Here is a 22,840-nt window from a genome sequence, read left to right as displayed (position 1 = left end):
AGTGTCTCCTCATCAGAGATGCTCCATGCCCTAAATAATCTTTGGGAGCTCCAGGTTTCTCTGTACTGGGGAGCCCAGAGCTGGACACAGCACATCAGCTGTGGCCTCAGCAGGGCCAAGCAGAGGGGCAGGATCATCTCCCTCAAACAGTGAAGAGAATGGTTTTGGATCTGCTGACAAAATGAATCATTAAACAGATGAAGGGATTGAGGGAAGAAGGTAAGTTTTCAGCCACAACTAATGAACCTGAGGAGGATAAAAACAACAGAGAAAATGGACAGCAAAAGCTAAATACACATCAACTGTTCAGACAGTTCTCAAATTAAGATCTGAAAGACCCATATTGTTAAAGTAAAACGTCGTTTTATTTGTTTTATTAGAAACATTGCACAGAGAGGCAGAGCTTTTTCACAAGCACGTGTGAGCCCGTGTCTCCTGGAGGGTTAGTGTCTCTGGCCATACACTGCCAGGAGCTTTGGCAGAGCCAAGCACAGCTGCCAAGAGGGGCATGCACAGCGCAGGGGAGCAAACTGCAGCAGGGCTCTGGCAGGGAAAGGGCAAGTCAGGCTAGCTAGGAAATTCAGGTTTTCTAGGATTACAGTAAAATGAAGAGCAAAAAAGGCATTTCTCTGGATTTGGGTTTCTTCCCTCACAGTTTTCAATCCTCTCCACCACACAGGTTCAGCAGTGCCCTCTGGTAATCCCCTTTTGTGTCTTGCTGTAAAGCAAGGGAAGAAAAATAGAAAATACATGTCAGGAAACAACCACAAAATGTATAAGCATATGAATTATATTCTAAACCTGTGGGACAGCTTATGATTCACATTGAAGCATTCTCAGCCCAGAGGAGACTATCTTGACTGAGTTTTACTTATGTGTGAAGTGAAATTATTTAATCATTCTTGCAATACAAATGCAAGGCCAAGAAAAGAGAAATTTGGGTATGAAAAAGAGTAACACAACAAAGGAAAGCTGAAGAACTCAATTCTGCTTCGTCTCACTGATCACTGCAAAAATCATACACCAAGAGCACTATTTAAAAAAATTGCTAATAATCTACAATTGACACCTTCAGGAAAAGATTCTGGTTTAAGATTTTGACTCAGCTTCATCTTCACAAGGAATAATGTAGCATATGCTGTTGTGAGGGTGAAGATCAGCTTTGAAACAGATGCACAAGCTCTTTACCAATGCCCCAAGTTAGACAAAACCTAGCACCTTGTAGCTCCTGTCTAATCACAGAAAGGGACACAAGTCACTAGCTAAAGAGCCTTCTCCTTGAGCACTGAAAAGAAAGGGAGTAGCAATTTAGATGCTCTATTTTCATTCAGCAATCACAGAACAATTGTCTTTTCTTTTGACCTGAGGATAGGGACTGGTGAACAGAATTCTCTTTCAGAACACACCAGTTGATTGCACAAAGCCCACATATACTGTCCAGTGGCTGACAGGAACTGTACCAGCTATAGACTGTGAAGATGAAGGTGTGTTTTCTGTAGTACATAACACAGTATTCTCTCTGTGGCCTCTAACACACCTCCCGTGAATTCTAGTGGTACCACGAATCCAAAGAAGACTGCTGCCAAGGCCCATGATATAAAACCAAAGATAAAAAACTTGCCTGGATGAAATAATAGAGAGATTTTCCATATTTCCTCTTGAATTCACTCTTGATTTTCAGCATGTCAACCTCACAGCGGGACACCATAATCCTGATCAGGACCTTGTCCCGGGTTCCCTTGCCCTACGAGCAGACACACATTTAGAGCTGCAATAGCTGAAATGCTCCTAGTAGTAAAGGATAGCACAGCAAACTGCAGGAAACCAAGAGGAGCAATAAAAGATAAAATGAATGAAATCTTCTAATGAAGGTCATTATTATGATCCAAGAATGTGAGCATGAATGTACCTTTCTCATCAGCAGTGCTTAACCAACTTGCAGTCACAAATTCAGTTTAGACTGTGAGCAGCACTTTTGGTTCACCAGGTCTTCCTGGAATTACCTAATGCCAGTCACCAGGTTTCTTTTTATTCCTTTTGCTTCACAAATGTTTTGAGGCCAATTTAATATCCTATTTTGGTATTCAATAAACAGCTTTTTCTGCTATCAGTTCTCGGTTACATGTAAAAAATGTGTCTAACTTTGTTAATTATAATCAACTGATCTAATAAAGATTTTCATAATGGGACCCTTTCCTATATTTCCCTATACCAGAGGAATCTGAAGAGATAATCCAGGCTCATAAGGGTTAAAGAAAGTTCTTGAACAATATTAGGTATTTGTTAATTTATTCACATGCCAGTAACAATTCATATGAACAGAAGTTCCTAACAATGACAACAAAAAAAGAAATAGTAGAAAGAAAAAACAGTCTTTCCTACCTTCATGGAATCATACAGCCTGTCTGCAAAGTACAGCTGCTTGTTCTGAATGCACTCGACTGAAGAGAGAGACAAGAATAATTAAATATCCTGCCCATTCACTGGACACAGAATATTGCAGCTATTTTTAAAGCTATGATAAGTAGTCAAAATGAGGTTTTCAGCAAAAGTTCCTCCAAAAAGGGGACACAAAGAAAATATTTTTACCTGACTCGCTACTTAGAAGTCATTAGGTTTAAGCTTGTGACTGAACCACAGATGCTCACATTCTTAGGAAGGGTTTCTTTCCATGAAAATGGCATCATTTTGGAATTGGTATCATTTCAGAATGCCAGTTCTCCTCCACAGCTCCCAGTTCCACTTTTAAAAGCAATCTCTCCTCTGGAAACATTCCTTGTATACTCATCCATGAGAAACCTCCTTTTCAAGGCTGAGCTCTGTTTATACTCTATTTGCATTACACAGCTCTCAGTTCACCCTCAGTCTGAAATGGATTTTCCCCTTAAAGAACTCCTCTTAAACACAGTGACATCCTTGTCATCTTCACCTCATGGCACAGTATCAGCCTTACACCTGCCTCCCTATTTCAGAGAATTCAGTGTCAAATCAGCTCTTCAATTAGCCCCTACCACCCCTCACTGCCTGCCTGTTGTCTCCTCTCACACACACATGCTGTTTTCTCTCCAGCCTAGGTGGGTACTGAACAATGTCAACCTTTTTGTTTGCTTGGGGAAACAAACATTAAGCCCCTCTATCAAATAAAAGTGGAACTAACAGCAGATCACAACACACATGCATTTTCATTTTAACTAGAAAACAAGATTTATATCTTGCAGAGGGCAAAAATAAGCTGCTTCTCAGTATCTGCAATATCTTAAAATACACCAGTGGATCCAACAACACCCAGCATGTCCAGCTAATTTCTCATCCAGCAGGGTGAATCTAGGTCCTACCTTTATCATGGTACAATGCAAGAGCCCTGAAAAGATCCCATATAAGGACAGTCTTTACTTCAGGGTAACTTACCAAGATTAAGGAAGGCATTCTCCAAATCTCCCTTAACCTCCTTCTTGATGCTCTCTGACATATCATATGGGCTGTAGCTCTTGTACCTCTCAAACACTAGCACAGAAAAGAAAGTAGGCGAAATCAAAACCCAACCAAGAACTGGCAGAAATAACCAACCAAAGCATGAAAACAGACACAGGAATGTAGAGACACATGATGAATAAATATCCACGCAAGTCCTTCTAAGAATCTCATCTTAAATACAAGGAGAAGTTTGTAAAGGTCCCATGCTGTGGCCTTTTTGTTTTCCTTGAACACCTCCATAATCTGGGAAAACACCATCTTAATCCTGTACTGATATTTCTTGAAACAACAGTAATTTAAGCTCTGAGAAGTCTTCAAATGGCTTTTCCCATGTGCTGCTTTACAGCAGTATCAGAGCTGCTTTTGAGTCTTCACTATATAGCTAAGCTACCCTGGCACAGAGGTAAAAGATAAAGGACTTCTCAAGGTATCCTGCATCCATGTTTTCTAGGTTGGCAACATCTTTGTTTTCAGGATATGTGACATATAACTGAGCATTGTTACACCTGTGTAAAAAAGAGCTGTACACACTTAAAATGCGAGATCAACACATCCACAGAAATAACAAGGTTTTCTTTAAAAATGAACACTTTAGACATGAATTAAGATTTATGAGCTCTCCTATGTTTTTTGAGTGCTTTTCACAATCATTTCAATCATATCTGGGGCAAAATTGTTACCATCTTGTTATAACTCTCTTAACAGGGGAAAAAATTCTGTCTCTTGAATAGTACCTTTCTGCAGGTGGGGAACACTTCTTTCAGTCATAATATTGATCCACTTGGGGACATCAGTTCCCTTTCTCTTCACACCAGCATCATAGAGGTCCTGGAGTTAAAAAGAAAATCACAAAAAATCAGGAGTTTCACAAGAAGCCATTGCAGATGTATTGGAAAAACACTACTGGAACTGTATCTGTGGGAGAAACACACAAGGACACGTGGTTGGGCAGGTCACCAGGACGACATTTAAGGATCTAAATCTGACACTAAGACTAATTGCTTTGTATTCACCTCTGGCTACAGCTTTACTCTGTATTTAGCTCTGTTTACCTCAGCAAAACTGCTCTTGAGAGATGCAGATGTAACAAACAAGCACTACCAGCCACTAAGTTCACTGCAATGGATGTATTTCCTTTTGTTAAAGGTTCTCTCTCTTCATGTATCTAAAAGAAATACCAAAGAGCTTCTGTATAGTGGGTAAGTAGTCTGTGAAAATTGATACCTGAAGGCACCAGGATTGCAAGTGGCAGATTCACTGACACCATGCAAACATTACTGTGCAGGACAATCTGAAATACACAAACCTACTTCACAAATGCTCTCCACTTCCACAGTACGTTTATATTCAATATCCCCCAAAGCCTGACCAACTGGAGATTTTCATGGTCACTACCAGCACTTACCCTGGCATCTTGGTCAATCAGCTCATAATCAATCACAGAGGTATCTTCGCATCTTTTGCCCTTCAAACAAGATGTCAGTATTTTAGAAAGGTTTCATAAAAAGTAAGTTTGCTATGCATGTACATTTGCTATGCAGTTTGCTATGCATATATTCAGGTTTTTTTTTTTTAACCTGAATTTGCTAAATGAGTAACTGCATACCCCCATTACAAAGCTAATGCTGTGAATGCTGCATTTCTGTTAAAATACTTTGCCCTTCAACATTTGAATATTTTTTACCCCCCCCAAGGCCAGTGAAAACACAGGGAAATTTAAGAGTGCATCAGAAACCCAATTGTTTCACTGGCAGCCACCACTCAGGCACATTAGAGAAAGTGGGAAACTGAACAGCCCTACCTTGGCCAGGGCAACCATTAGCTTGCGGAAGTCACCAGATGTGTCTGATATGATGTCCTTTTCCAGCTCTGTCTTGTACACTACAAAACAAAGAGTTCTTTTCAGGCAAAGAGTATCTCACAAACACTCCTTTGCAAGAAAAAGGGCTGCTAATTACTGTGTTTTATGCACGTAAACAACTACGATCTAAGTCAGGTGTGGAGGACAATGAAAAGCCCACAATTGCCTACATCAAACCCAGCATTGCTACCAGCCAGCCATGAGGTCCATGCAATTAATCTCTCATAGAAAGCTTACCAAAAAATTTCATTTAGACACAACTTGTATTAGTAGCAAATAGCCTTCAGTCTGTTTGCTACCATGCAACAAGATGCAACTATATAAATCACACAAATATCCAGAACACCAGTACAAAATAGCAGAGAACCAAAGCAGATTTGAGTTTGATTTCTAATAATGAAATTCACACTGAGGGGAATTTATCCAATTAATTTAGTGTAAAAGACATAGTAAATGGAAACTTGCAAAGTAAACTCACTTTCCCTGTAGACTCTGTTGATTTCACTGAGCTCCTGGTTTGTTCGGGAGCAGATGATTTCAATGAGGGTGTCTTCATCAGTTCCCAGCCCCTGCAACACAAACGGGGCTCAGTTAGGAGCTAGCAATGAACACGAGTGCTTAAATAGTTCAAAAACATTTTACAGATATCTCTTCTCCCCCACTCTAACAGTTCAGGGATATTTTTTGCCAACTACTCCTGAGAAAAAACAGATGGAATATTTCTAGTGGCTTAGAGATCCTGTAGATGTTCTCTCTGGGCAATGTGCATCTGCTGTGAGTGTCTAACAGTGGTCTCCTCACCAGCATAACTGGAGAAGGCCTGTCTATCAGGGCCTGTGTGATTTTTTCTATCCACAGGGAGAACAGGAAGAAAATCCACTCTTATCCTCCTGTTAGGATGCTGTTTGTTAAGCCCATCTGTAAAAGAATGTCACCTTGCAAGTGGCAAAAATGGGCATAGCTTCCCAGAGGATTTCAAGGGAAGTAACATCCTGGGAAAATGTCTCATGCTGCAGTCTTGAATGCGTGGAAAACAGAGGCAATTATGTGGCAAAGCACCCTCTGGGTAAAATGTCTCCCTTGAAGGGGCAAGAAAGTGGGACAAACCAAAAAAGAAAAAGAAAAAAGGAGTAAACCCAAGTAATTTTATTAACATGGCTTAAAGCTAAGAGAACTAGGAGAGCTTTCCACACAATGGCTCTAATAAGCATCTAGGGGAAAATGAAGACTAGCAACATAGATAATTTTCTAAATATTTTTGGAATATTTTCAAGAATGTGTAATAGAAAAATAATTAACTCCTCAGTGATAACTTTGCTTTCCTCAACTCTGATGCCTAAGTCATAGCTAGTAATGCTCTCTATGTATCAAGCCAAACTTAAGCTCAGCAAATTCAGAGCACTGAGGGTTTTTTCTAACTCAGAGCAGGTCGGGAGTAATGGGAACTCCTCGGGAGCTGGGAAAATCAACCCATGGAGAGCATAGAATATTCTGCATTTGGGACTACTCTGAGGAAATTGCTTGGTCTTTAATCCCAAACCCCAGACTAGTCTGAGTCACAATAAATTATGGATAGGTTGTACTCAGGCCAGGAGAGGGCAGCATCTGATTACTCAAACAGGGCATTTGGCCCACCCTTGAAGAGTTACCATCTCCATAGTGGGTTGGTTTTTTGGGTTTGGGGATTTAAGGAGTTTTTTTTTTGGGGGGTTGGGGGAGTGTGTCTGTTTATGTGGTGAAGAGGGTGGTTTTGTTTTCTTATTTGTTCATTAACTCCTTTTCAATCCTCTGGAGAAGTTAATGAATTGGTGTTATTGACATGTTCTAAATTTCAGACATAACTTAGTACTTGTCTTTTATTCTTATTAAAAAAAAAAAACAACCTAACTTGAACAAGAACATCCAGAATGTGATGAGTAGATGATTATAACTACAACTTTCCAACCTTAGTTTGCTTACAAAGAGGACTGTACTGGCATGAGCACCTCTCAAATCTTGTTTTAGTGGCCTGCAAAGCAGATATTTCTTTGTGCAGAGACTGCTTTTGATGCCCCATCTTCCTCATCTTCTGCACAGGCAGCTCTGGTACAGGATGTTCTTTCCAGATCAGTGATATGACCCAGTAACTGGAAATTACTGTTTAAACCCACAAATGACAGCAGAGGATCTGATAGCTCCTGCTAACAGCTGCTCTCTTAAAGGTTTCTTATACTATGAACCTGGGCATTGTTTGTAAGAGAAGTCAGCAAAGCAGCCAGCTGTCACTCCTGAGCTGACAAGAATGATTTTTCCTTTAAGAGAGGATTTAATTAAGAGTTTTAAAACTACATAGTTCCATGATTTCTCTAATTTTTGATGCCTTGCAGCTGGATATTTAAACTGTAGCACTAAAAAAACAAAATATCAGTTTGAAAATGATGGCCCTGGATATGAAGTCCATGTTCTTTCCCGAGATAGCGACATCAGATCACTGATGTTAAATTTCAAAGCTTATTTACCTTCATGGCAGCTTTCAATTCAGAGGCATCATACTGTGCTGGTGTCTTCAGCAAGCCCAAGATCACTGCCTCCAAATGACCTGAGAGAGCAGACTTGAGTGCTGCAGAAAGTTCCTGTAAAACAGATGGGACGATGGAAGAAAAGAAATTAATGCTCACTTCTGATCTCCAGAGAATTTAACCTGCAGGGCTTTAAGTCTCCAAGCCTGCAGCAGTGTTTCTTACACAACTGACAAGAAAACAGAAACATGAAGAGCTTTTTGTCTGTGAAAGCCTAAGAAAGAAATTAGGGCAAAGGAATTTTTTTCTAATCCTCTGAAAATAAGAAGAAATGCACCAGTGTCTGACAAAGTGCTGGAAAACATGGTGCAGACACATCTAAACAGCTTCACTTCAATCCTGAAGCACTGATGCTTTGCTGGAGCTAATAAGCACATATGGATCTGAGTTTGACTCACTGTGGTCACTGCTTGTCCATCATACTCCCACAGCTTCCCAGCAGTACTGTTTTATATGTGGTTTTCCTCTTATCCCAGCCCTTTACTAGCTAAGACATTGGAAAATTGACTGCACACTTATCCCACCGTAAGGCCCAGCTCCCAGCCAGCTAGCTGAGGAGATAAAAAAATCATCCCTGAGCACTGAAAAATTATGCCTGTCTTCAAGGAAACTATCAGAAGATTGTAGCCTAAATCCCTATGGTTAATTGCCAGCCAGCCCTAGAAAAACAGTCAGGGATGTTCACTGCAGAGGATGCAAACCTCCACCAAACACTCAGAGCCCACATCCTCTTAAGGGTTTCAGATCCAACTTGAATTATGCTAGGATCAGTCTCCCTGTAGTGTAGGTTACAAAGTTAAAATCCCCAGGATGAAGTCTGGGGTTCACACAGATCCATGTATTCCCTAAGCTGAAGTCAAATCTGTAGCATTCCAAAGGGAATTGCTGCATTTCAGCTGCTGGTTTCTCACTAACAATCACTGAGCTGGAGAGCAGGGGAAAAGGGGGTAGAGAAAGTGACCTCAGCTGAACTGCAGAGAAGTTTGTGCCCGAGAGATAATGAGCCAAGGCATTTAGTTAACTTCCAGAGTCACCCACTTAATCCAGGGCACTGATTTATGCTAATAGTGTATGCACCCACTGCATGGATCAGCCAAGGGAAGGAAGGGGGGGTTTGGGGCATCTGGCTGCTTAAGACCTAGAAACATTTTTGTACAACCACTCCATGTGGGAGACAATGCTCCAGCCTTTATTTGGGTGAAAACAGGCTCTTCAGAACTGCCACAGGAAAAACAGCACATATCTCTGTAATAAATTTTAAGGAACAAGTTGCCCAGAGAAGTTGTGGCTCACTTATCCCTGGAAATGTTTAAAAGGCCAGGCCAGGATGGGGCTTTGAGCAACCTGGTCTAGTGGAAGGTGTTACATCTTGGGCACCTACAGTCCCTTCAAACCTAAACCAAGAGTTTCCATCCAACATTGCTCATCCCAAAGGAATTAAAAGAGAGATAGACTATGTGACATTTAAAAATTATGATCTACTGATAGATCCTGCAACACACAAAGCAAGCAGCCTAGTACAGCACAACACATTGCCAAAAAAATCTGCACAACTGCTGGCAAAGAAAACCATCAGACACTGTCCCTGGAAGATATACCTACGTGTCTTTTCATATCCCACTTCCTCCTCTCTTGCCTCCTCACATGTTTATCTGAGTGGTTTCTACTGCACATTTCCATTGTTTATACGACTGTTTTATTCTTTGGCACTTGTTAAACTTCTGATAAATTCAGTTTGTTCTTGGGTTGCAGCAAGGGAAAAAAGTGAGAGAAAAACATGAAAAAAGTTGCAGATTTTCTTGACTGTGCATTTTTGTGGTCATGCAGAACATTTAACAAAGCTTTAAGTGACACATTTCACGACTGGGGTCCATTTATGTGCAGATTGTCCCAGTGTCCCCAGGGCAGGATGTGCAGATGTGTGCGCACATGCACGTGTCCAACCTGGCCGTGCCTCTGCATGTGCCTCTATCAGTCATGCAGAAAAGCTGGTGAACTCCCAAAATTTAACTCTACATTTACATTTGGGCTCAGATGAGTATTCTGGGATGCTACTTGAGGACTACCATTTGGGGTCTGGCAAACCTGGAAGAGATACATTCATCATAATCTGAACTCTATATAAAGTTTCCTCTTTTTCACCAGCATGAAACTTCAAATATGATAAGATTCTCAAAACTTCAAAAGAGAAGAGCTCTTGCCTCCCAGACAGCAAAACTCATTTTGCAGAATTCTGCACACATCTTACAGATTTCTCTCCAGCAATAGATCAGTACCTAAGGTACTTCTGCCAGGATAATTTTTAATGCAGTTCAACTCATTACATCATTATTCCATAGCTGCAGTGCTCGCAGGACTGCAGCCAGTTGTGCTTTCTCAGCTAAGCTACCTGTGTGACCAGAAACAGAACACTTCCCTTATGCTGAGTTGTCTTAACAAACAAAAAATCCAACACCCCCCAAAAATACAAACCAACCAAAAGAAAAAAAAAACCAATCCCCTAAAGCACCTCTCTTTCCTTCTTTCCTTCAAATGGAGGCACTTCATGCCAGTGCCTTCTCATATTTTAGCACCTTTCACCAGGGAATCCTGTGGATTCTACTGTGATTTCTGAAGGTGCTAGGAAACCACCATCTCCAACAGACTGCAGTCCCAATTGTGCATTTTCAACATATTTCAAAGTTCTACCGGTCCTAAACAGTGATACCATGGACAAAGCAGCTGAAATTTCAGTGAAAAGACAAACCCTGAAAAATCTGATTGTTCACAAGAAAAATATTCAATAATTACTATTTCTTCTTATTTCATTACCTTTTTGGTTCTCCTCTGATAGGCAAAAGCAATGTCCTGCCTCTGCTCATTGCTGCGGTTTGTCAGGATGTTGATGATGGTGACCTCATCCACACCTACAAAGACACAAGACAGAGTTAGAGAAGCTTTCTTGTACCTGTTCTTGTATTGGGATGTTCCCAACACTCCAAACACAGCACATGTGCTGTCTGGAGCAGAGCTCAGCAGCTCTCACTAGTTAATGTTTATCCAGTCCTGGCTGTGGGAAAAAGCCACCAATTAGAGTCCAGACTTTGGGATGGGATACAGATGTAGATGTTCAGACACACCTCAAAGTCTAGTTTGTGACCAGCTTTGCCACTCTGTCTTGTGCTTCACTTACGTGTCTGTGCACTAGTTCTCAAGTACTCAGAATTCTGCAAAAAGTTGCTCAGGAACACAGATTTGAAAACTTCTACTTACTAAAGCCTGCCCTGTCATTTCATTGGAGTTTTTTCAATTCAAGTTTCTTGATAAAGCAGTTACATTTTCTATTTAAGCCATTTCATCCATCACTCCAAACATGGAAACAGGAAAATAAAGCAGTATATTTAATTCAGTATGTTTCAGGGGCTCAAAAGACAGCAGGGATTTTTGACACTGGAAGAATTAGGTATGTGCTACTTCCTTTTGAAATCACTGGAAGATCCGTGCTAAGCTGCAAATGGCACACCTAGAGGATGCAGATGCTCAAACTCCCAACTTATATTTTAAGATAAACTTATCTTTTAACATCAGCAAAGGTTTACTCTCAAGGGAACCATTCCAAATCCATGCACTTCAGTGCAACTGTCAGTTTTTGAAGCAAACAGGTGGCTCTAATCTAGAGGTCAGATTTTCACCTGAGCTCTCTCTGTTTAATGGAAGCATTATGAATAGCTTCTTTCACACTTGCACACACATCAGTGTAAAAGATGATTTCTTCATAAAAACCCCCAGAAAGTAAGGACTGGATCAGTAGCTAGTAGCAGGACTCAGATCCCTGCCAGAATCCAGCTGCATTTCTTTTCCCTATTACCCAAAGTAACCTGAAACAAAGAACTCTAAGAGATGCTATAAAAATCAATCATATAAAGTAGGAATCTTGCAAAAAACCTTTCAGCCCCTAGCTGCAGAGTCTAAAATTATAAGTCTAATCCAAAAATTTTCTCTCTTTCTTCACCACATTTTTCATGATGAAATACTACATTTGGTAGCCTCGTGTCCTTAGCTTGTGCTGAGGCAGACCTACATCAGTGCTCTTATTCACACAAGCTTGGCCTGCAAATGATGCCATAAGGTCCTGGAAAGCATAATGCGTCTAAGTTACAAACTCTGACTTGAAAACAGCCTGACTGCACATTTCAGCCATAATCTACTCCTGCACATTTTAAAGTGTTCCCACATTATAAAAGAAAACAAATTCTCCCTGTCCAGAAATGGCCACACACAGACATTGAGCCTTTCAGCTGTTGCAGGCCCACAGTACAAGCCAATGTCTTGAGCTTGTTAATAAATTCTGAATTTAAACCATTCTTGGCATTCAAAAAAGCAAATGACATTTTCAAGTTGTACCACAATTGCTTCAGATTAGAAGCCCACAAATGACTGACTGCATCCAAGTTTCTCATACACATGCCATGGAAATATGAAGTTAACTCATTGCTCTGGCATTCAGTGGAAAGTCAGGGTTTGTACTTCATCCACACTGGGGAATCATGCAGCACACACAGGATGCTGACTCACAGCTGCTGAGGTGGGGCACAGCAGGACAGCAGCTCCAACACTTTCCTTTGCTGTTTGTTAAAGTGTCTGAAAGTTTCAAGGCAATGAGACAGTTTATTTTCAAATTTATTCTGGCTAGGCAGATTTTATCCCTGCATTTCTATCAATGGGGAATGGAAAGAAAAATTTGCTTAATAACAGTTTTTCTTGTCAAAGAGGCAATGTGTGGTGACATTGGTAAGATCACAGTGTTGGAACTCAGCCAGCAAAAATGAGGAAATGAACATAAATGGGGTAAGAGGGAAAAATTTAAATAAAACAAGACCATAATTCCAGTTCTGCTATTTTGCTTAGCAAGGGTTCACCAAACCCAAACCATGTTGCAACGAGATATTTCTTTAGTGACAGTTTTAATATTTGGAATATGTGACTGATGCAGTTTGGTGGATTTCAGGCACTGCCCTCTCTCACCAGCAAGCCAGCAGATATCCTCTAAAAACTTTTACTTCCTAATCTCAAAAACTCCTTCAAAAGTTATGGGCATGTTGGTTATAATACATAAACAGAAAACCTTTCTCTAAGATGGAACTGACTGGTTTACACTTCATCATTGTTTTAGCAATTTCTGGAAATAATTAATTTATTGCAGATCTATTTTCTAAGCCCTTTGCTGCAACAAACCTGTGCCTGAAGTCTGCCAGCCATGGAGTAAAAAAGTATCCCATGAATCCTCAATAGAAGGCTGCAAATAACAAATATTCACAACCTAGTCTGACAAAATTATTTAACAAGTACTTGAGACACAAAGTGTCAATGCCAGGAAATAACTCTGAAACAGAAGAGACACTTCAGCAGTTCTCTTTGCTACAAGTAAAAAACAAAAGGAAATCTAACAAAAGCTCTGTTAGTGCCCTTGTAGATAGTTTCTTCTGCTTAGGTTCATGTACATCAGCTAATCTATACACAGAGCACAGAAGAGCATTATACAGAAATTAAACAGCTTCTTGTCCTATGCAGCAAAAAGCCAACATGTATAAAGGACATGCCAAGGCATTAAATGAATTTGCTGCAGAAACACTCAAGAGAAAAAAAATGAAACATAGCCATGGCATTTATACCAAAAGGAACAAGCCAGAACTGTAACAAGTTTTTTGCATTATGCAACCTCTAGGTTGAACAATTGCTAACTATAAGGTTTTATATGACCTGGAGACATTTTTGCACATTTCCCTTCCTAGGCTGGTGGATATATATAACCCCTCTATTTAATTCAGCTCCACTCAAAGCCCTGCAAAGGGCTGGACAATGTCTGTACTTGTGCAGTATAGTTTTTGCAGGTAGATCTAAACCCAAATAAACACATCACAGTATTTTCCAGAGGTCCCTACAGATGAACAGATGGCTTAGCAACCTCTGAGGACTTAATCTGAAATATTTAGATATTACATAGAGCAGAACAGTCACATACTCTGGCCTAGATCTTTTCCCTAAACCAAATATACAACTCAGCTGTTGCTCAGGCAGTAAAATAAGTTTTGGCCATTTTACACAAGAATCAGTAAAATGGACTCTAATTCTGGGAGTTTCCATTACCACATTATAATTGTAATATAGTATAATTATTTATATGGTATCTCTCCCAAGCCAGCCAGCCCTGATGGCAAACAGCAGACTTCAGGCACTGTTTATATAAGGTATAGCCAGAGATTAGACTGCACAAGATATCACTTCCAAGGCAGTGCTCTAATTTCCAAGATATTGAAAAGACTGCTTTGATGAGTGTGAAATACAGTCCCATGTACAGACCTCAATTTCCAACACAAAGAAAGCCCAAGGGTTCAGATACCCAGTGTCCTTTATCCTGTTGACAGTAAAACCCCTCCAAATGGTTCTTACATGCCTGGGTTGTTTTTTTTTTTTTTTTAATTTCAACCATAAACCAGCTTGCATATATATTTACAACTTACCTCTCTCACTGTTTTAACATGAACAAGTCATATTCCTCTTCATCACTACTTACATTGCTTATTTCTACTTCCCACATTCAATGCAAACTAAATCCTAGAGAAATGGTGATACTTCCTAGGAAAATGGTAGCTGCTGATGATGTAGACAGTCTGTTCATTTTGGGTGTTTTATTTTTAGTTCAAAAACTACTTAGATATTTCCCAGAATTATTTTAAAACTTGGTCTTGCAGGTAGCTCTTTACATCACTGCTCATAACCCTTCTTGTCTGGATGAGTTGGAATTTTCATTGGAGGAAAACCCTACATATATATATATTTTAGAGAACTCACATTTTATCAAACCTTCTGATGAAAATACCCTCTTCCAAAGCATTCAAAGTGCAAGGAAACAGTACCTGGAAGAAGGGTCACAACACTCTCATACTTAATTTCCCACAAGAATACTTCTATTGTGAGATTCTTTAGGGTGGAAATCCGGTATCAGAACCATAAAGAGATTTTCCCTTTAAAGCCACCTTCCAGAATAAGTTCTGGGTAACAAACTAATAAGCAGAGAGAAGCTCAGGCCTACAAACATGCAGGTCCAGGAGTAAGTTCCTTATTATTCCCTCAGAGAGTTGAAAATTATCTCTCTACTGAAATGTTGTTTGAAATGTTGTTTCCATGTAACTTAACTGCACTGCTTAATTTGCTGAGAGAAAGTGGAAAGACAACATGAGCTTGACTTTCCTGACTGGAAAAGCTTTTGTATTGCCTAGGAGATTGCAATTTCCTTTTGCAATAATTAGCAGCTTGAGAGTTCAAATGTGTAAGTTTGTACCTACCCTGAGAGCCTCATGGTGTATTTGAAATGCCTAGATTTGCCATATAATCAGAGCTGCAAAAAAATTATAAAGTCTAGACAAAACTCTACCTATATATATATATAGATCATCGGGTTTGGCAGCAGATGCTTTGTATATAACTCTCTCATCAGGGATTTTTTTTTAAAAAAAAACAAATCATAAATGATTCAAAATTAGAACTGAACCCACTTTAATAAGGAATTTCTTGTGATAGAAAGCCTTGTGCTTGTTATGGAAGGGATATATTTTACATTTTACAGCAAGCCAAACACATGCTTTGCTGGCACTGATGGAAGATTTAGCATTTCTGTCTGATGAGAAATTGTTTGGCTTTTAAATTTCTCTCTGACATGAAAGCAAAAGAGTTGCTGGTTCCAGCTACGCCCAGCTGCTGCTCCTCTGGCCTGGAGCAAGTGTGGAAAGCATGGCACTCCCTGTCCCAGAGCAGGACCAGAGCCCCAGGAGTGCCACCAAGGCATGACTTCAGAGCTGCACTTCACACTCCCTGCTCTCTCAATGGCTTCAATATACCAGAGGGAAGCCTATCTAACATCCCAACTCTGAGAAGCTCACATTGCCCTGCCCCTGAAATACTGCAAACTCATTTCAGAAACTAGTTTTTAGGATCTTCTTTGATCCCAAATTAATACAAGATAAATGGGTATTTAGTTCAAAACTCAGAATAAAAATGTTCAAACCACCCCCATGCAGGTGCCTGGAGAGCTGAAAGGAAGAAGAAACGTCCAGTCCAACAATCCAGTAGAAATCCATGATTCAGAGCCCACTGAGATAACACTTGATTCTCAAGTGACAAAAAGAAGAAGAATTTGAAGTACTGATGAATCAAGACAGGGGAAAAAAAAAAGATACTCTCAACAACTCATGGCTACAAACTTAAAGCATATTCAAAACATGCACTTAGAGGGTTCAAAATCTAATGTGGTCAAGATTTCAAGGAATCCAACACCTCCTAAAGTAGGTATCCTTGAGTAAGGATACCAAAATGTTGGTGTTGAGACAGAGTCTTGCTCTGGTTTTTGCAAGCAGCCTTGTAGCTTCCCCCAGGGTGGCAGCCCCAGCCCCTGGTGCCCACCTTTGGTCTTGATGGCCGTTTCCAGGGCCGCAGCGTCCCGGTCAGCATCGAAGTTGGAGTAGGCCTTCACTGTGGCATATGCACTTGGAGGGAGAGAATGCTGCGGGGAAAGGAACAAAAAGAACAAAAAACCCCTTCAGAGTTCAATTGTGCAATTAATACAACACATGGTTACCTGGTATTTAGCCCAATTTTTAAATGCCATCAGGTGAAAATGGAACTCTACTAAGAGCCACTGAAGTTTCTTCTGCTCGTGTATTGCCCAGAAATCCACTCCCAGCTGTGCTTATTATAACACAGGATATATACAAATAGATATTATATTTATTGCAGCAAAACCCCAACACCTTCCAAGTTTACTCACTAAACTTCAATATTCTAAAACCTGAGTTTTCTGGTTAGATCTGAAGGAAAATGACTACAGGAAGCTAATTCCAACAAAGTTGAAGTCTACAGTAGTTTAGATTTGAAGTCAGTATTTTAGTTTTTTTACAGGCTACAGATAATAAAGAAAAAAGAAGGAAATTGAAGATTAACCATGATAAAGTCAGAAAAAGTTTTGTGCACTGTCTCATGAATTTTAAAGATAACACAAAAAAAAATCCCCAACTATTTAAGGACATAGTTCTAGAAAGCAGGAGCTATTAATAATTTCTTGAAACTCTTGGCCTCCAGATCCTTGCTTTAAGCAGCATGAGGCTTGCAAAACCAAATGACATTTCAAATTACTACTGCTAAGAGTATGAGGACTTGCAGGTAAGCTCACTTAGTAAACAGATGCAACATTTTCCAAGTTACCAGATTTTATCAGCTGTTTATCATGGTCCTCTCTTGAGGATTACAGCTGCCAAAAGAGGGTGACCAGAACAGAGATTGAACTCTTCTCAGCTGCTTCAGTGTGAGCTAACAGCTTATTATCACCTCCCAGGGGAGGGTTAAATTAAACCACAGATTTTCATACAAGTAGCTGGGTAATATTCACAAATCCCACTCTGCTGAGTTCAATTTAGAAACCTAAACCTCTGGCAGAGAGGTAGAGCTACCAGCACCTGAAATTGCCACAGCCATTTCCTAAGTGAATGAACAACTAAGCTTTCTTGGAAAAGATCCCCAGAAACTTTTGTTTCCATCTCTAACTCCAAAAGGAAGCTGGGTTCATAAACAGAGCTAAGCTATCCTAATATCCCTGGAAAATATTTTTACATGCAAATTTTTAAGAGGAGCACTTTGAACTAAGAAATTCCATGGTTTCAGACTAATTTTGACTCTATCCCTGTAGAGGTCATGCTGTTCTGTACAGATTCCTCTGGCAGCTGCCCCTGTGCCTTCTGGAGACAGTCTGTTTTGTGCTGTGGAGATGGGAAGTCAAAAAAGCACCAATAAACTGAATCATTTTCTTTTGTCTCTTACCAGCAGTTCAGACCAGCAAAGTGGCCCCAGTTGGCCCAGAGCCACACCACAAAACACAGCCTTTGCTTTTAGTGGCAATGGAAACAGCAAATGGAGACATGCAATGCAGCCTCAGAGAAATCTCTGTGCCTGAAAGATTCCTGAGCCAGGCATCCCCCATCCTGGGGCAGTGCTCATTGCCCTGCACTCTGCATCATCTAAAACGAGTCACCTTGTGACCTCAGCAGAGCTGGGCACCTCTCCTTCCACCCAGCTCAAAGTATTTGCTGAGTAATTTGGATGGAGTAGCTTACTGTAAAGATGAGAGCACACACTAACAAAATACACAGTCTATTTGTAATCTGGTGGCCATTTTTCCTCTGTCCCTCCACCCAAGGCATGTACCAAGTCAGACTGAGTTTCCCTGACACCTTACAGGTCTCATCAAGGGGATTGTCTATGAAAAGCAGCATTTCAATTCCAAGCTATTCAATTACCCTGGTACACCATTGTACCACAGTACTAGCATTCTATGTTTTCAGACAAGACAGCTTTCAAAATGACTTTCCATTTAGTTCAGTATAAAATTCTTTCCAATGTGGCAGTAAAAGTCCAGATAATGTGCAACTGCACCACCTGTCTGGGCCAAACTAAAGCAGAGAAATTGGTTTTTTCCCTATGCATTTAGTGGCTTCAGAGGTCCTCTATGTGCTTTACTTCCTCTGAGCTTGAGAAATTTAATCCTACTGAGAAACATGAGGGAGAAACAAATATCACTAACAGCTTCAGAGGCTTAATTTAACCTAAAACCACCAGGACCCTTTCACCTACACCTGAGCATTCTGAGAATCTTTCTGTACTCTTGTGGAGAGACCCAGAAGCTGGGAGCACAGATCAACCTCGGCTCAGCTCCATCCTCTCCGGGAAGGGAAGGGAAGGGAAGGGAAGGGAAGGGAAGGGAAGGGAAGGGAAGGGAAGGGAAGGGAAGGGAAGGGAAGGGAAGGGAAGGGAAGGGAAGGGAAGGGAAGGGAAGGGAAGGGAAGGGAAGGGAAGGGAAGGGAAGGGAAGGGAAGGGAAGGGAAGGGAAGGGAAGGGAAGGGAAGGGAAGGGAAGGGAAGGGAAGGGAAGGGAAGGGAAGGGAAGGGAAGGGAAGGTGGCTGAAGCAATCGGGTCCTTCACCTTCACTCAAATCAGCTGCTGTACCACTGATGCAGAGCACAGGACAGCACTGGGGTTCAGCCACAATCATTCTATACCCTCAGGGTTTGAATTTTAAGAGAAAAATTGCCGGCCCAACTACTGTGTTTAACATCAATTAATTTGCTAAATCATTGCTTAGAGGAACTGGTCTAATGCTGCAGAGCTACACAGGCCAGCTACTCAGTAATTCTGGCTTCCAACTTAGAGCACAAACCAGCTGCCTGAGCCTTCTGCAGCAGGATTTCTGATGGAAATGCTGCCATGGGACAGTATTCAAATCTGACTTTTACAACTACTTGCAAGAATCAAGGAAGAAGCATTTCTGCCCTAGAGAACAGATTGCTTAATTATTATTCCAAGTAATTCTCTATTGAAACACACAAGCATGAAAGCTGAAGACTTGACTGTTTTTGCAGTACAAAACCAGTTTTACTGCTTACCTACAGTTCACTGGCCAGTTCTTTGCAACAGCTCTTCCACAAACATAGTCTGGTATAATTCATTTCGCAACAAGTACCAAAAATGGGCAAAACATTTGCTTGTACCAAGCTCAGACCTGCAGGTACCAGCTGTGAGATTTCTATGTGTAGCAAGTTCATTAGGAATGTGATGAAATAATGTATGGATAGGATTCACTTCCTCTTCAGTGACAATCACCATAAATCCATGGCATGATATGCTGATACCACACTGGTAATCTACCATCTAACTGCAACTGAAGAAATCAAACAAAGAATTTGGCTTTCTGGTATTTCAATAAAACTCTAAACCAAATGCAGATGTGGTGAAAAATACGCAATCAAAACTACAACAGAAAATGAGAAAAGTTTGAGAAAATAATTTTTTTCAAGAGCTAGTTTGGTTTTGGTGATAACCATTACAGGAATTAGACCCCCAATATATTTTGTTTTCATAATGTTCTCCATTTTTAACTGGAAAACAAAAATCAGAGGGTATCAGCAAAAGAGAATGTATTTCAATTTTCTGTTCTCCTCCTTAACTGACTTGTTCCTTTGGAAGAAAGAGGGACACAGATGTAAACCAGCCACCACTGTTTGCCCTGGGATCTCTTTGATAAGTCCCAGCAGGAGAATATTCTCATTAAATCATATAACTGTCCAATGGTTACAGCTGGTTTGTGGATGAAAACTGGTCACTGCTGATGAGGTTTTTAGCCAATAAAAGTTTAAGAGATTTGTGGAATCTTGTAAACTGTACAGCTCAGTACAATTGTTGGTGCAGAGTCCTGTAAAAGGAACAAGATGAGACATTTAAGTAAAACAAACTTTTTTGCTTAGATAATAATACTTACATCTCCTTCAAGGCTGAGCTTGCTTAAAATTTCATGAACAGTGGACATCTTGAAAGAATGCTGGAGGAAGAGGAAAAAAAAGACAAAGTAGATTTAAATATATTTACAGTTATATCACTGTGTGCCACCAGTCTTGATGCACTGCAGCACTTCAAGTGACACAGCCCAACAGATCTGTTAATACCAGGCAGGAAAGAAGATTCAAGAGTTTCCAAGCCACACCACCATTAATGATGCAACAAGAGGGCTTCATTCCATTGTACAATAAAAATTCCTTAAACGAGCATTTCTTCTGCATTTTGAATACTCAGGAATTTGAGAAATCTCTGCCTCAGAAACAGAGTTGCCTAAGCTGACAACTCAGTACTAGGAAAATTATTCAGATACATATAGCTTGGTCCAGCTCAAAGTCAAAGAACAGCAACCAGTAGTAGATTTAAATCACATGCCAATTCCTCAAGTACTCAGGAAATGCAGTGGAATAATTTCTTGCAGGCACTTGACAAAATCATAACCCTGTTTAATCTTTAACCCTGGATGCTGGATCTTGTGGTTTCGTTGTAGCTCTCCAGAACAAACACCACTTAGTAACACGATTATCAGAGATGAGGTAGTAAGGACTACCTTAAAATGGCAGCTCCAAAAAGAAGAGCCATTGGAGCAAGTTAATATCAATGCTCCACTGCCAGGACCTGAATAACATCTTCCTTCTATATGCAAAAAAATCAGGGGAAATCCCAACCCTGAGATGGATTATATACATGGCAGAAATAAACAATGATGTGATAAATTTATGTTACAATACTTTGCCTTTTAAAACTCTGGATTCTGGTCAGGGAGCTTGCCAGAGCTGTATTACTGTTTTACTGAAAGGGTCTCTCAGCTAAGGAAAGCTTTTCCAAAGGTTGTAAACCAGGGGCAATATTTAAAAGGCCTGATGCATTCCCAAAACCCTGCTCTCAAATTTCTCTAGAGAAAGGACAGACATTGCTACTCACACTGCTACCCAGTCACCCAGGATGGCACCTGCAGCAAACTTTATTTGCTGTTGAAATGAAAGCTTTTTTCCCAGGACCTCTACAGTCCAGCTGCAGAGAGCATTATCAAACAGGGAAAAGAGCTGGCTTAGGAGAGGACAGGAGAAAGGGCAGCAGCACCTCAAAACCAGAGACATTCCACTAACAGCTAAGTGAGCCAGATACCCAAAGTGCCCTGCTTTCAGCTGGTGCCACGCCCTTCATTCCACACTGCCTCGGTTCCCCAGGCCAGTTCTTGGCTCCGTGCCCCCCAGACAACTCCCAGCTATTGTCAGCCAGTCCTGGCTATGTCCTTTCAGCTGGCTTTCAATCCTCCAGCAGTCACTCTTCTGACTGCATGGGGCTTTCCTCAGGACCAACCACCCACCAGAGAAACCCATCTCCTCTCCACTCAATGACCAATCAAGAGCTTGGAGAACCAGAAATGTTTGAAATAGTTTCTTGATAATGGTGATCTGGTTAAAACTCTAGGAAAAAGTATTTTGTTCTTGTTGTTGTTTTCTTGTTTGTTTGTTTTAGCTCCTGTAAGGAGAAAAGCAAAGAAGTCTTTTGGCAAAAATAGCTAGTGGTACAAGAATAAAACACAGCAGCAAAATCACAGTACATTTGTAGTGTAACTGCTGCTATCTCACATTTCCTCACTTAGAACACACAAAGAGAATCTTCCATCTCCTGAAACAATCTAGGTTTAAGTAACAAAAGCAACTTAACTTCAACAAAGATTCCGGGGGAAGAAAAGCAAGAACAAAATGACAGTCATGCACTGATATATTTGAGAATAAATGGTTTTTCAGGGGTAAAATCCAACCCAGGCCTTTAAAGACAGCCTGCAGAAGTTGTAATAAGCTGTTACCTGCTGTTGGCATTATAAACCATGCTGGGTAGAGGGGACTGATATATATTCCCTGGTTATGAAATTCCTAATGTTTACTCTCCATAAAATGAAGAGCCTGTGAGGCCTTTGTACTCTGACAGTATTTCAGCTATTACCAAAGATGAGCAACTGAAGTCCTTTAGTCTTTCTTGTCACAAAGAAAACACCAGGGAGAGCTGAAACAAGGCAACTGCAGCATAACCTTTCACATAAAAAAACCCTAATCACTGAACAGCTTTTTGCAAGACTACTGCTTCTAAATCAATTTAAAACCACACTGAATCAGGTCTGTTGGAACAAAACACTTGATCAGAGTCCAGGAACAGAACTAACACACCCTCATATAGAGCTGGAACTCCAGGTTCATATCACCAGAACATAACAATGCTATAGCAACTGACTGCCCATCAACAGCAAGCTGGCAAAAGGAAAAAAAAAGGGAGTTCTTGCAAGAATCTTTGCAGAGAAAGATTTTTTACCCAGAGAAGAAACACAGCTCTTGTCACACCCTGCTCTGTAAAGCACTCGTATTTGAGAACAGACTCTCACTGTCCTCTGATAGACTGATTTTATCTGATGTAGTTTTGACAAGTTCTGGACGGGTTTGAACACGTAAAGAGAAAATACTTGCACTAGCCTGCTCTTCCTTACACTGGAAAGGAATCAAGTTTTACCTTTCAGCTGTAAACTAATACT

General features: G+C 40.5%; 1 protein-coding gene across 3 annotated transcripts in view; it reads right to left on the bottom strand.

Annotated features, from left to right (window-relative positions):
- Positions 1–352: 352 nt before the first annotated feature.
- The window catches only part of ANXA2 (annexin A2), a 60,193-nt gene continuing 37,705 nt past the window's right edge, over positions 353–22,840 (bottom strand). For all 3 annotated transcript variants that reach the window (XM_084213829.1, XM_084213827.1, XM_084213828.1), the window contains 12 exons: positions 20,234–20,293; positions 16,333–16,432; positions 10,705–10,799; positions 7,834–7,947; positions 5,814–5,904; positions 5,276–5,355; positions 4,880–4,939; positions 4,209–4,302; positions 3,409–3,504; positions 2,383–2,441; positions 1,618–1,744; positions 353–714 (listed from right to left, as the gene is read on the bottom strand). In XM_084213829.1, coding sequence (XP_084069955.1) covers positions 659–714; positions 1,618–1,744; positions 2,383–2,441; positions 3,409–3,504; positions 4,209–4,302; positions 4,880–4,939; positions 5,276–5,355; positions 5,814–5,904; positions 7,834–7,947; positions 10,705–10,799; positions 16,333–16,432; positions 20,234–20,293 — 1,032 coding nt within the window. In that variant the 3' untranslated portion in view covers positions 353–658. The remainder of the gene's footprint in view (positions 715–1,617; positions 1,745–2,382; positions 2,442–3,408; positions 3,505–4,208; positions 4,303–4,879; positions 4,940–5,275; positions 5,356–5,813; positions 5,905–7,833; positions 7,948–10,704; positions 10,800–16,332; positions 16,433–20,233; positions 20,294–22,840) is intronic.

This window comes from Fringilla coelebs, assembly GCF_963513975.1.
Source record: "Fringilla coelebs genome assembly, chromosome: 12".
In the NCBI taxonomy this organism is placed as follows: Eukaryota; Metazoa; Chordata; class Aves; order Passeriformes; family Fringillidae; genus Fringilla; species Fringilla coelebs.
Note: the sequence above shows the minus strand (reverse complement) of the source record. Positions and strands in the feature narration are given on the sequence as shown.